This window comes from Poromitra crassiceps (genome assembly GCF_964638095.1).
Source record: "Poromitra crassiceps genome assembly, chromosome: 5".
Classification (NCBI taxonomy): Eukaryota; Metazoa; Chordata; class Actinopteri; order Beryciformes; family Melamphaidae; genus Poromitra; species Poromitra crassiceps.
Genome location: NC_139642.1, coordinates 54297174 through 54311295, shown reverse-complemented (window position 1 = coordinate 54311295; position 14122 = coordinate 54297174). Strand labels below are relative to the sequence as shown.

General features: G+C 46.8%; 1 protein-coding gene across 2 annotated transcripts in view; it reads left to right on the top strand.

Annotated features, from left to right (window-relative positions):
• gria4a (glutamate receptor, ionotropic, AMPA 4a) overlaps window positions 1-13805 on the top strand; it is a gene marked incomplete at both ends in the record, with an annotated part of 168574 nt that extends 154769 nt beyond the window's left edge. Inside the window, 4 exons of one of the 2 annotated variants that reach the window (XM_083637609.1) lie at window positions 373-620; window positions 4690-4804; window positions 9460-9597; window positions 13641-13805. In XM_083637609.1, coding sequence (XP_083493735.1) covers window positions 373-620; window positions 4690-4804; window positions 9460-9597; window positions 13641-13805 — 666 coding nt within the window. Of the gene's footprint in view, window positions 1-372; window positions 621-4689; window positions 4805-6426; window positions 6542-9459; window positions 9598-13640 lie in introns of both variants that reach the window. The other variant, XM_083637608.1, reaches the window with a different exon arrangement.
• Window positions 13806-14122: the final 317 nt, after the last annotated feature.

Here is a 14122-nt window from a genome sequence, read left to right as displayed (position 1 = left end):
TCTAGAGAGAATGTTTAACATGCTAAACAATATACACTGTATACACTGTACATGGATGTTTGGAGGTTGTTTCTGCGTTACAAACATACTGTAGATTTCTTGTATATCGTATTATTGTTTAGACTAGAAATCGAGTGCGCTGTGCACTAACTCACTGAGGTTCAGATATAGGCTACATTGCTAAAATAGCCTAAAGCGTCCCTAGCTTATCCTTACAGCCGTCTCACATGCCTTCCTCTCTCTGTCTCTCTCTCTCCACTGGATCACCAAAACCATCATCTACAGGGAAATGTGCTGTTCGATTTTAGCCTCAACCCTATGTAATCCTCCACTCAGCCCTGCTCTCTCTCTCTGTCTCCTCCCCCATCCCAGCGGTCCAAAATAGCAGTCTACGAGAAGATGTGGTCGTACATGAAGTCCGCCGAGCCCACGGTCTTCACCAAGACCACGGCCGAGGGCGTGGCGAGGGTCCGCAAGTCCAAGGGGAAGTACGCCTTCCTCCTGGAGTCCACCATGAACGAGTACACGGAGCAGCGCAAGCCCTGTGACACCATGAAGGTCGGGGGGAACCTGGACTCCAAAGGATACGGAATAGCGACGCCAAAAGGCTCACAGTTAAGGTGGGTGGAGTAGTGTAACAATAGAGAGACAGTAGCGACGCTGCTACTGTGCTATTGCTATGGTATTCCACCTACCCTGCTGTGCCTTTCATTCTACTGGAGGTCACAGTTTGCCATCGCTGCTGTCGGATGAAAACATCTCTCCCCTAAAAAAAAATGTAGAAATGAAGTAAAACTGGGTGTATTTTTCCCCCATTGATGGCAATGTATTATTATTATTATTATTATTATTATTATTATTATTATTATTAATCTGCATTGAATTTTGATTGGCTTTCACGCAATTAATGTAGAACTCCAAAGCAGAAAAAAAAAAAAAAAAAAAGTTTTCACCAGCGGCAGCGATATGAGTGTTTGGATATCAGTATGCAGATCGTGTAATTCATCACTCTTCTTCTTCTACGTAATCTCTTCTTCTCTGCCTCTCGCCATCTGTCTGTTCTTCACCGTTAGTTCCATCGCTGTCTCCTGTCCCTGTCACTCATCCGTCCCTCCTGTTGCTCCTTCACTCACTCTTTCTCTCCGCAGGGCCACCTCACAGGTAACTCTGTACATTTGTCTGTTGTCGTCTCGCTGTCTCTCACGTCTTTGTCCCTCTCATGATGATGATGATGATGATGATAGCTGGATTATGAAGGAAGAAGGTTAATGATACTGTTGCCTTGGGGAGGGGCACAATGCCAGACTGTTGCCACTATGATCCGGAGCCACAAGGGGGAATTTATAGATGAACGGGAAACCGAAAGTGAGAAACAGGAAGTAGAGAGGGGGGTGTGGCCAACGGGGGGGGACTAGAAACTAAACAAACAGGATCCCACATTTAGAATGAATCTGTAATTGTTCATTACATTCTAATTAAATTCGGCTCATTTATAATGTTTGCAAAAAATGTTTGAATGCTAATTGGACAATGGCAGATGTAGCCAATCGTAAGTGATTAAGAATGCATGAGCGTGTGGGTGTGCAGGTTCAATAGAGAGTCAGAGATGGAGGCAGAGAAATGAGTGGCGAGTGAGGTCGAATCTCCCTTAAGGGACAAATTGAATTGTAGTTTGGGTGTTTTTCCTAACTTGTTTTTCTGGCTTGTTAGCCTGTGCCTATAGCTTTCCGAGATCAATGCTAACAAGTCATTTCTTTTTTTCAAAAGCTGGACCACTTGCTCTCGCTTCCCTCGCTCCATCTCCCTCTGCCACTATTTCATCTTTGCCTCGCGAGCGGCACAACAACCAACAGCACACCTCACATCCTGTCCTATAACTTCCCCCTGCGTATCGTGCAAACAAGTCCCTCGAAAACAACCCCCCGGCCACTTTAGTTCCTCCTGGGCTATTTGGAGAAAGGTTTTTCCGTTTCTGAGGGAAAAGTGACAGACAGCGGGCGGATAGCTCCCATTCCCAACCCCCCCCCAAACGCATTGCGGGGACTATCCTCGTCTGTCTCTGGCTTCTCCCACTCAGTGGAAAGCTCATCTTATCAGTCACGTGCACGTGCACTGGGAGTGTGCACGTCAGGTGAGCTGCTAACCCCTTCCCTCGGTACCATAATGTGAGATGATGATGATGATGTTGATGATGAGAATGAATAGTATGCTAATTCAAATTAGTAGTATCATTATAGCTTAGCTATGTTTGATATGATTATTGATATGTTAATGTTGTTATCATGACTCAAAAGGAATCTGTTTGAAATGTTTTTGTCCATACCCCCTCTTATTTTGATGAGATTTTTCCATGGCTTGTCGGATCACCCTGGAGAACACTGTCTCTCTCTGAACCTCTGAATGCATCAGAGGTTGTCTTTATTCAGCGAGTCCATCCATCAATACATAGAAAGTGTTATAATATGCCAGTTTAAAATGAGCATTGGCCCAATCTTCATTTTGATCAAGTTTTCAAAAATCTAACGCAGACAGACAGACAGACACACACACACACACACACACACACACACACACACACACACACACACACACACACACACACACAGACAGACAGACAGACGCACACACACACACACACACACACACACACACACACACACACACACACAGACAGACAGACAGACAGGCACACAGACAGACAGACACACACACACACACACAGACAGACAGACAGACAGGCAGACAGACAGACACACACAGACAGACAGACGCACACACACACACACACACACACACACACACACACACACACACACACACACACAGAGACAGACAGACAGACAGACAGACAGACAGACACACAGACAGCAGCAACTTGTTTGTGGCGGTGAAGGCAGCTGATGACAGCATCTCACAGAGTGAAGATGGCAGATCAGAGGATAGTGACTGTGAGGAGAGACAGTGTGGAAAGTGTTTTGTAAAGCAGAGAGAAACGCCAGAGAAAATGAGAGAGGGCTGAAAATGAAATCACAGAGAAGGCACAGAGAAGATGACCAAATCAGGCCGCTCTCACAGGCCTGTTTAGTGGATGACTGTTGTCAGCATGAGTGGAGCCTTGTATCTAACGCTGATGCTACACAGGCAACATGTTGACACAAGTGAGATTGACAACAGCGGCTTCAGCAGGAAGGGTACAAAAAGACGGTGATTGGTAGGTGGCAGAGGGTGTAGTGGTGGGTCAACTATCCAAGGTGAGCAGTTTACCCACCTTGTTTCCCCTCATTGACTGATATAGTTGATCTGAGAATAGGTGAGTAAACGCTCTGCGTTGACTTGTGTTTACCCTCCACTACGCCCCTGCACACAAGCACACTTACAGGTAAACACATTCATTTAGGCTCCATTTCTCCACACTGTGAACCCCCCATGCAGGACAGGTGCACGTTCCTTCCTTCATAAGCATCCCAAATATAAAGAGCTTACGTGTAGCTGAATACATACATGCACACACACACGCACACACGCACACGCACACACGCACACACACACACACACACATGCACACGCACGCGCACACACACACGCGCACGTGCACACGCACACACACACACACACACACACACACAGCATGAATGTGTGATTTTTAGCCCTCTGTGTCCCTGAGTTTTTGTTTGGAGGTCAATTCCCCTCAGGGGTGTGAGCAGGAGGGCTGTAGGGGATCTGTGCCCCACACACACACACACACACACACACACACACACACACACACACACACACACACACACACACACGCACTAGCAGGAAGCTAACAGGAGCAGGAGGAGACGAGAGCACCATCAGCAGGCTTCTAAGACCTGATTAACACACTTAAATAACAGCAATCTGACACTGTGGAGCAGCCTCTGCTAGAGCAGCCCAGTACATGAGAGAGGGAGTGAGAGAGAGAGAGAGAGAGAGAGAACACAGATACTGGAACGATGGAAAGAAGGCAGAATGAGATCACCAGAAATCATGTTTTTTTCCCCTCTCCTCAGATTTTTCTCCCATTTTTTCCCCAATTGTACTTGGCCAATTCCCCCTGCTGTCCCGGTCGTGGCTCCACCCCCTCTGCCGATCTGGGGAGAGTTGTAGACTAGCACATGCTTCCTCAGATAGGCTACATGTGAGGAGTTTCATCGGCAGGACGTAGCGCGTGGGAGGATCACGCCATTCCCCCCAGTCCCCCCCCCCGAACAGGCATCCCGACCGACCAGAGGAGGACTCATACCCCCCCCAGCTTCCCACCCGCAGACATGGCCAAATTGTGTCTGTAGGAACATCTGACCAAGCCGGAAGTAGCCTAGCTACCACTATCGGGAATTTAACCCGGGTCTCTGCGGTGGTAGGCGAGTGCTTTTTACCTAGTCTACACTACCCAGACACCCCCAGAAATCATGTTAAAGAACAAACTGTTAGGGGGAAGCTAGAGAGAGAGAGAGAGAGCGTTGTCTGGGGTGCATCGCTCCCCACTAACCCACCTTCTTCCCTCCCCCCTCTGCCTTCCTCCCCCCTCTGCCCCCCCCCCCCCCCCCCCCCGTTTCCCTCCCCCCTCCCTCCCTCTGGCTGTGGCTCCTCCCATCTTGTCTGTCTGTCCCGCCCTCCTCTGCTCTGACCAATCTATCTTATCTGTCCCTCCTTTTTTATTTAAAGAAACGCGGTCAACCTTGCCGTGCTAAAGCTCAACGAGCAGGGCCTGTTGGACAAATTGAAAAACAAGTGGTGGTATGACAAAGGAGAATGTGGCAGCGGGGGAGGGGATTCCAAGGTTAGCCCTCACTGTCTGCCCCCCCCAACCACCACTAGTAGGCGCCAAGGGGAGGGGGGCCGCTCACCGGCTGGGCAGCCCGCGACGGCCCCCCTCCCCCGGCCCTGGGGACGTAACGCACGCATCTGCCCCGGCACAGAGTCAGGGAGCTTACAGGGGAGGGCAAAAGTGACATCTTAAGTGTCCTGAGACAACTCACAGTTTAAAAAATATCTATAACATCTGTTGTCACCCGTGTGTGCCTTTTTCGTGTAAAAGGTTCAGACCCAGTGACAAAGGTGCAATGCTCAAGCTTGTTGAGTCACCTCAAATCACCTGCACTCGCAGAAAAAAGGGTGCATTACGTTTTGCGTAATGTAAGATAAAGAAAATGATTTTTCATTTTTGTTGGGATTTGGGCCCCAGTGACAAAGATTTAACCTTTTTCTTTTTTAGGGTGCTTCCACCCTGACCAGAACCAGGGCAACATATGAGATGAATTTATTTTGAATAAGCAGAAAGAAAGAAAAACATACTTGATTTATCTGTTGAGGGCGCTTAACCAGTCTCTGGCAAGATCAATCAAGCACCCCTCACATAGTCGACATATTTAAAATCATAATCAAATGTATTTGGCCTCGGTCTGGTCTGACATGCTTTCTCTGGAAGGACCGCAGAGGAGGAGATGTACTGTAGAAGGGGGAGAGTCATGGGGAAATGGATCAAGAGGAGAGCAAATACTGTCAAGGCAGGAATATTCGCCCCCTAGTGGCAGCTCTGGGGAGAGGAAAGAAATGGAGGAGAGCAGCAGGGAGAAAGCCTTATTGTGAGAGCAAATTTGATAGGGCGATCGAGAGATGTCAACAGCAATACTGTTGGAGGTTTTAAGGCAGTTTAAGGAGAAAAAACAGGCCTAAGTGAAACAGCATATCAGATTTTAAACCAGTTTAAAGAGAAAAAACAGGCCTAAGTGAAACAGCATCTCACATTTTAAACCAGTTTAAAGAGAAAAAGCAGACCTAAGTGAAACAGTATCTCAGATTATTTTAGGCTCAGATTGATTCCAGGCACAAGGAGGGATGAATTATTGATAGGAGCGAAATGCAATCAGAGGCAGAAGGTTCCCTACTGCCCCTATAGGTGTACTGTAGGTATTGTTACGATTTCATCAATTCTATTTACAGTATTTTTTCTATTTAATACAGTCCTGTAGCATTTGTCTTAATGATTATGGAGTTTATGAGGTCCTCCTCAGCCCCACATCAGAACCTTCTCACTCCCTCTCCCAGTCGCAGCACAGAGCGAGCCTGGTGCCAACAATCGTGGCTTGACAGTACTTGCCTCTGGGTCAGTAACCGCATCAGCTGGGGCAGCATGGGTGTGTTACCAGAAGTGACAAAGGGGGGTCCCACTCATATGTCTGTAGCTCGCCTTAGTCCCGCCCCCCCCCCCCCCCCCGCCCCAAGCCCCTCCTCAACGAGCATACACACATGTACTCAGTGGGATCCCTACTAGGTCACTTGATGTAAACATGAGTACCTGACTGTCTATGTGACTGAGCTGTGCAATGCAAATGTGAAATATCCTAATAACATAAAATAACATGACCTATGATGTTATTTATGTTATTTTTACACGCGAAGAACCCCGGTAAACCTTGCAGTTTTGAAACTGAGCGAAGCAGGCGTCTTAGACAAACTGAAAAACAAATGGTGGTATGACAAGGGAGAGTGTGGACCCAAGGACTCTGGAAGTAAGGTCAGTCTCACAGGCCCACAGAACGCTAGCCTGAAACTCATAATGCTGAATACGCTCCAGATGACATATTGTTTAGCTTAGCAATAGCATTTGCAGTACCGTCTCAGTTAGCCTGAAGCTTACCGTATGTTGATGCTCCATGTTAGACTGTAATTGTTTAGCATTTAGTTATCAGCTGCATTTGGCCTATTTCTGTTTTGATGGCATACATTGGACCACAGACATTTCCCTGAATGTGCACCAGATTAGAATGACATAGTTGTTTGATTAATTAAGCAATACCATCTCCATTACAATTAGCATTACAAATATGATCTCAATTTTGATTATCATTAGAAATAGTCACTTTAATGTTTTTGTTTTGATCACATAGCTACACCACTTCTAGTCTGAAACTCATCCCCCAGATGAGAACTACCTTTACTTTATTAGTAGCCTAATGTTATTGGTTAAGTACTAGAACTAATGTACATCCCACCATCTTTCAATGTTAACACATTGGTCTAGAAATACTAGAAGCTCTATCAGAGAATATCAGAGAAGTTATTCAAATAGTAAGGAGTTTATCAGACATGATCCAGATTTTTAGAATACAACTTTAGAATATAATTTTAGAATACTCTTTAAGTCTGACTAAAACTGGAATAAAATGCCATCACCGCTCAGATAACAACCTGCTCTATGATTTACTTATAACAAATTAACATTTTTAAACTGACTTGAGATTAGATGTTAATTCATGCTGTCATCTAACTATGTTGCAGTTGTAGAAATGTGGAGTGTGCTGTACATTACGCTATTGTAGTAGTTGTGCTGTGGTAGTGATAGTAACTCTAGTTGCCATTGTAAAAGTAGAATGTTAGAGATAATTACAATAGTGATAGCTATATTATGTATTTCCAGTTGTATAGAATAATACAGTCGTAGCTATAGAACAACCTAACTTTTCTGTGAACCTGACTGCTTTTTCCTTTATCTGACAATCTCCATTTCTCTGTGGTGTCTAACCCTGTGCACCCCTATTGTCCCCGTCTGCTTTCTCCTCCTCTTCTTCACCTCCTTCCTCCTCATGAGCCTCTCCTCCTTCTCTTATTCTCCCATCTCTCCATTTCCCCCTCTCCCCTTCACCTCCCATTACACCACCCTCTCCCTGCCCTTCACCTCCCATTACACCACCCTCTCCTTGCCCTACACCTCCCATTACACCACCCTCTCCCTGCCCTTCACCTCCCATTACACCACCCTCTCCTTGCCCTACACCTCCCATTACACCACCCTCTCCCTGCCCTTCACCTCCCATTACACCACCCTCTCCCTGCCCTTCACCTCCCATTACACCACCCTCTCCCTGCCCTTCACCTCCCATTACACCACCCTCTCCCTGCCCTTCACCTCCCATTACACCACCCTCTCCTTGCCCTTCACCTCCCATTACACCACCCTCTCCTTGCCCTTCACCTCCCATTACACCACCCTCTCCTTGCCCTTCACCTCCCATTACACCACCCTCTCCTTGCCCTACACCTCCCATTACACCACCCTCTCCTTACCCTTCACCTCCCATTACACCACCCTCTCCTTGCCCTACACCTCCCATTACACCACCCTCTCCTTGTCCTTCACCTCCCATTACACCACCCTCTCCTTGCCCTTCACCTCCCATTACACCACCCTCTCCTTGCCCTACACCTCTCATTACACCACCCTCTCCTTGCCCTACACCTCCCATTACACCACCCTCTCCTTGCCCTACACCTCCCATTACACCACCTTCTCCTTGCCCTACACCTCCCATTACACCACCCTCTCCTTGCCCTTCACCCTCCCATTACACCACCCTCTGCTTGCCCTACACCCTCCCATTACACCACCCTCTCCCTGCCCTACACCCCCCATTACACCACCCTCTCCCTGCCCTTCACCTCCCATTACACCACTCTCTCCTTGTCCTTCACCTCCCATTACACCACCCTCTCCCTGCCCTACACCTCCCATTACACCACCCTCTCCCTGCCCTTCACCTCCCATTACACCACCCTCTCCTTGCCCTACACCTCCCATTACACCACCCTCTCCTTGCCCTACACCTCCCATTACACCACCCTCTCCCTGCCCTTCACCTCCCATTACACCACCCTCTCCTTGCCCTTCACCTCCCATTACACCACCCTCTCCCTGCCCTACACCTCCCATTACACCACCCTCTCCCTGCCCTACACCTCCCATTACACCACCCTCTCCCTGCCCTACACCTCCCATTACACCACCCTCTCCCTGCCCTACACCTCCCATTACACCACCCTCTCCCTGCCCTACACCTCCCATTACACCACCCTCTCCTTGCCCTTCACCTCCCATTACACCACCCTCTCCTTGCCCTACACCTCCCATTACACCACCGTCTCCTTGCCCTACACCTCCCATTACACCACCGTCTCCTTGCCCTTCACCTCCCATTACACCACCCTCTCCTTGCCCTACACCTCCCATTACACCACCCTCTCCTTGCCCTACACCTCCCATTACACCACCCTCTCCTTGCCCTACACCTCCCATTACACCACCCTCTCCTTGCCCTACACCTCCCATTACACCACCCTCTCCCTGCCCTACACCTCCCATTACACCACCCTCTCCCTGCCCTACACCTCCCATTACACCACCCTCTCCTTGCCCTACACCTCCTGTATCACACCCTCTTCTTCTAACACCCACCCTCCCTACCCATCCTCTGTCCCACCAATCCCCTTTTCCTTCTCGCTCCCTCTCCATCTCTTCTCCTTCCCACTCACCTCCCGACACCCCCCCCCCCCCGCCGCCGCCAACCCCACTCCGCTACCTCCTTTCCCCCCCCAACTCCCTTCCCCTACCCCCCCCCCCCCCCTCTACCACACCTCCTCCCCACTCCTGCTCTCCAGGACAAGTCGTCCCAGGCTCTGAGCCTGTCCAACGTGGCAGGGGTCTTCTACATCCTTGTGGGAGGCCTGGGCCTGGCCATGCTGGTGGCCCTGGTTGAGTTCTGCTACAAGTCACGGGCCGAAGCCAAGCGCATGAAGGTGGACCTTAGCCCCCCCCACTGCCCCAGCCCCTCCCCCAGCACCCAGAATCTAGCCACTTATAGGGAGGGGTACAACGTGTACGGCTCCGAGGGGGTCAAGATATAGGGGTAGGATTTAGAGGCTCGCATACAGTATAGGTGGGGTAGTGGTGGTGTTGATTATGGTGGTGGTGCTGTAGATTAATGTATTGTCTATGTAGATGTTGCAGCAGCCCCACGCAACCATGCTGTTGTTAATGTGGTGATGAGGATGTGGTCAAGCATTGTGGAACCAATGTCATTTTGCATTCATTTATTTTTTTTACTTTTTTTGGTGAAAGCTACATATACAGATATGTTTCTTATTTTTGCTATTTTGTTTTGTTTATTATTGGCCCTTATATTTTCTTCCATTTTGGGTTTTGATTTGGTTTGTGTTCTGTTATGGTTGTTATGTTTCATTACTTAGCGCTTCACCCCGGGCTAGATTGGGGTTAACTTTATGTGACTACAGAATTGGTTCCATCGTCTTTGGCTGCAGATGAGGATGATGATGATGATGATGATGCTCTTGGCTGATGACTTGACTAGGCACCTGCATTGTACTCTTAGCTAAGAATAAAATCATAATAAGAATGGGGCGGGGTTGCACAACTCCATCTTCAGGGACTGCCACTGTATTTGATCCATTTCCCGCATTGCCCTTAGGTATCAGTTTTGGTATACATCACAACAACCTTCAAAGCATTAGGTTGGTATTTTAACTATTGTAATAACAAGTAAGCGAAGAGAGAGACTATACTGAAACATTGTTGCCATCATCGATATGAGAGATGTCTATCCACTCCTTTTAGAGACTATACTGAAACACTGAGGCCATTTACACCTGGCATTTAACATGCATTTTCTGCCATCAGATTGCAATCAGATTGTGCTTGACCACTTGAAAGTACAGGTGTAAACGCCCCCAAGACACATCGAAGACGGATTGCGATCTGATCGGCCAAACCACCTCCGGAGGTGGTATGGGACGCATTGTGTACACATTGAACACAAGTGTAAATGCAATGTGTCCTCTCAATCTGGATACAGCAACTGTATGCAGATTGAGAGGACACCCATTGCCATCTGATCACCCAAAACGCATGTTAACACCAGGTGTAAATGAAATCAGGCTAATGTAATGTAATGTAAACCAGGGATACGTACAATCTCAACGTAAATTTGAGACAAAACGGCGGTTAATTTGAAAAGCTCGCCGCCTTTCCAATGTGAATCCCTCTGAACAGGCACTATGCAACATCCATATCCCTTCATATTTCATCTGTAAAGTGGAGTTGTGCACCCTTGCCTTAAGACGGCCCAACCAGAAAACACCTTGAATTATTTCACCCACGACGATGTGGAAACAGCCCAGTTACTTAGCATGGAGGAATAACTGATCAAGCAGACACTTCATAGAATGGCTACTCAGTGATGTTTAAAGGAAAAGTTTCTGATGCAGAAGAGCAATTAACTGAAATTAAAGGAAACATTGGTAGAACTTCATTTTGATGATTTGCACACAAACTTCATAGGCGTTCTCAGGCCACATTAGATGGTTTCATCACAATGAGAAACAGTGTCAGTTACAGTACCCAGGATGCATCACGAAGGAGAGCTACAACATACTGTCTGTATGTAGAACGTGATGCCAACCCCGAAGACCTGATGAAGCATTAAGATGCCCATTTATAAACCGTATTGAGGCTCATGGAGTTGACCTCAAAGCAAAAAGCTAGAATATAAACAAGTGATATAAATATGATCAGTTCCGAACCACTGTCAACCAGTTATGAACAGAAAATGTATGTTGATTCCCCCGAAAATCATCCTGGGTACTTTTCGAGTGACCTTTTCTATCTTTTCCACGTGGCTCTCAGCTGAGCTGTAGATCAGCATGACAGCACAAGTTAAAAGAGGGGTGTCTGGCAATGGGAGACTATAGAGAGGCAAAGTGACTGCCTACTTCCTGCTTCAGCACTGTACCAGAGATTTTCATCCGCCATTTATTTTCCCATAGACATTTTGTAAAATCCTTATAAAAAATAGTTTTACTTGTTCAAACCAAACGGTTCATATTTTGAAATATATTATATTAGTATTATATATATATATAGATTTATTTATTTATCTTATTTTTTATTATATTAAAATAAAAATGCGGATTTAAAGAAGGTATTTTTTCGATGTCGTTTTTTACGTTTTGGTCAAAGTAAAATGTTATGCGATCTCTCCTTTTTCTAAATATATCTGTACCTTTTGGTTTGAACAAGTAAAACTATTTTTATAAGCATTTTACGAAATGTCTATGGGAAAATAAATGGCGGATGAAAATCTCTGGTACAGTGCTGAAACAGGAAGTGACGTTCCACTTTGGCTCTCTATTGGCTGTTTGTTCATACAGAGTGGACCATTCCTGAGATTAAGAATAGCATGCCTGGATGCTTATGTTCAGATGTTTTCTCCAATTATCCATGTATCCAAATGGCATCCAAAGCATTTCTATATGTGTCTACAAAGGCCAGTGAGTCATTTGTAAGCAGAACATCAAATTGCTGTATTTCAGAACATGATGAGGCAACTCAGCACATGTCTGTCGTGGCCCAACTGCAGCATCCAACCGTGTTTCCTTTCCGGGCATTATTTACAGAGGTCACCCCCTCTACCGCTGTCTTTGTGTGGAAAAAAAAGTAAAAAAAAAAAAAAAGTGGGTAGATTTTTGAGAAATGAGGAAATTTCAGAATAGTACAACCAAAACCTACTCAAAATGGTCTAATCTGGTGGGGAGGTGGGGGGGATGCATGGGCGTCATGCTGAAAATAAGGTGTGTTGGCTCTCACACAAATTTGACTGAACATCAGGGAGTAGCCTGCTGGTGTGAAGTGTCGCCCCCTTGAGCAGTATAGCCAGTCGATCCCTCTCTATAATAATCTGAACCCTGGAAATCAAATCACTCCTTCGTGTCTTTCCTCTGTCTTTCCAAAATCCTCACCTTCCAAATCCTCACCTTCTCTTTTGGGGACTTTTGAAACCCCAGACACCAGAAATGCATGGTCACCTATGAAATGCAGATGTCTACAACCTGAACCTACTTGTCTACTTTGTAGGTCTTTGTTGATTGTTGCCTGCTTTTTAGTTTATTTCCGCTTTTGTCAAATTATTTTAGTGTTTGCACAACACAGCCTGTTAGTTTGTGAGAGGTGAATGTGTGTGTTTAGGGTGCGTTCACACCAGGCATGTTTTGGAGCAGTTCAATCCAACTCTGGTGAGAACAATGCCACAATGTTGAACTCTGGTGCCGCACCAGCGCCTGAAAATGCTCGCTCCTCTTCCAGGTGACCTGTGTGGTTAACTAAGAGTGAGAACAAAGGAAATAAATTACCCAAAACATATGGTTTTATGAGTATTTAGTTGTTTCTACCATTGTTGCATATAGATTTATATGGGTATCGATGGATGCTGACATCTGATAGCCAGCAGTTACTGGAAAAGCCTATAACAAACAGCAAAGACCCCCGACAAGTCCGCCATGCTTACTTAAATTTACAGGTACTGGAATCCTAATCCTATCTCGCGGGATGACAGGTTACCAAAACTCTGTCCATTAAACAAGACCTGGTTCGCTTGTACTGTAGGCTACTGTAATTGGTGAGTGTGAACCAAAATGAACCAGGTCAACTATACTTGGAATCCAAAGACAATGTCGGTGTGATCGCACCCTTTGTGATTGTTACAGACGTGTATACTGGTGTGCACGTACACATGCATGAGTGACGCTGTTTGTGTGTGTGTGTGTGTGTGGGGGGGGGGGGGTGCGTGCGTGTGTGTGTGTGTGTGCGCGCGCATGAGGGTGTGGGTGTGCACATGCAGTCATGCGTGTTTGTCTGCGAGCGGCTATAGTTATTGTATGCTTCCATGTATATAAGTATTTTCATGCAAAATCTCCACTGCCTCCCCTCCCTCACCTCATGTCCTCTCTCCCCCTTCTCCCCCTCCTCCTCTCCCTCTCTCCTTGTATAGCTGTCGTTTTCTGAAGCCATGCGGAACAAGGCCCGTCTGTCCATCACAGGGAGTGTGGGGGAGAACGGGCGTGTCCTGACGCCAGACTGCCCCAAAGCCGTGCATGCTGGCCACGCCTCCCTCCGACACCCCGGCCTTGCAGTGGTCTCCTCTGGACTGCCCTGAAAACCAAAAACACCTGCCGTGCCTTATAAACACACAAGTATACAGACTTCAACACACACACATACACACACACACACACCTACAGTACATGTGCTTACATACACTACAACCACATATTAGCACACACACACATACACACACACACACACACACACACACACACACACACACACACACACACGTACATACATACACATATAAAACACATACGGTACATACATCAGAGACCCATGCACACACACAAACTAGATCCAGTTACACACACTTAATTTGAATACTCGCAGACACACTCAAACATACATTTTTACAGACACACA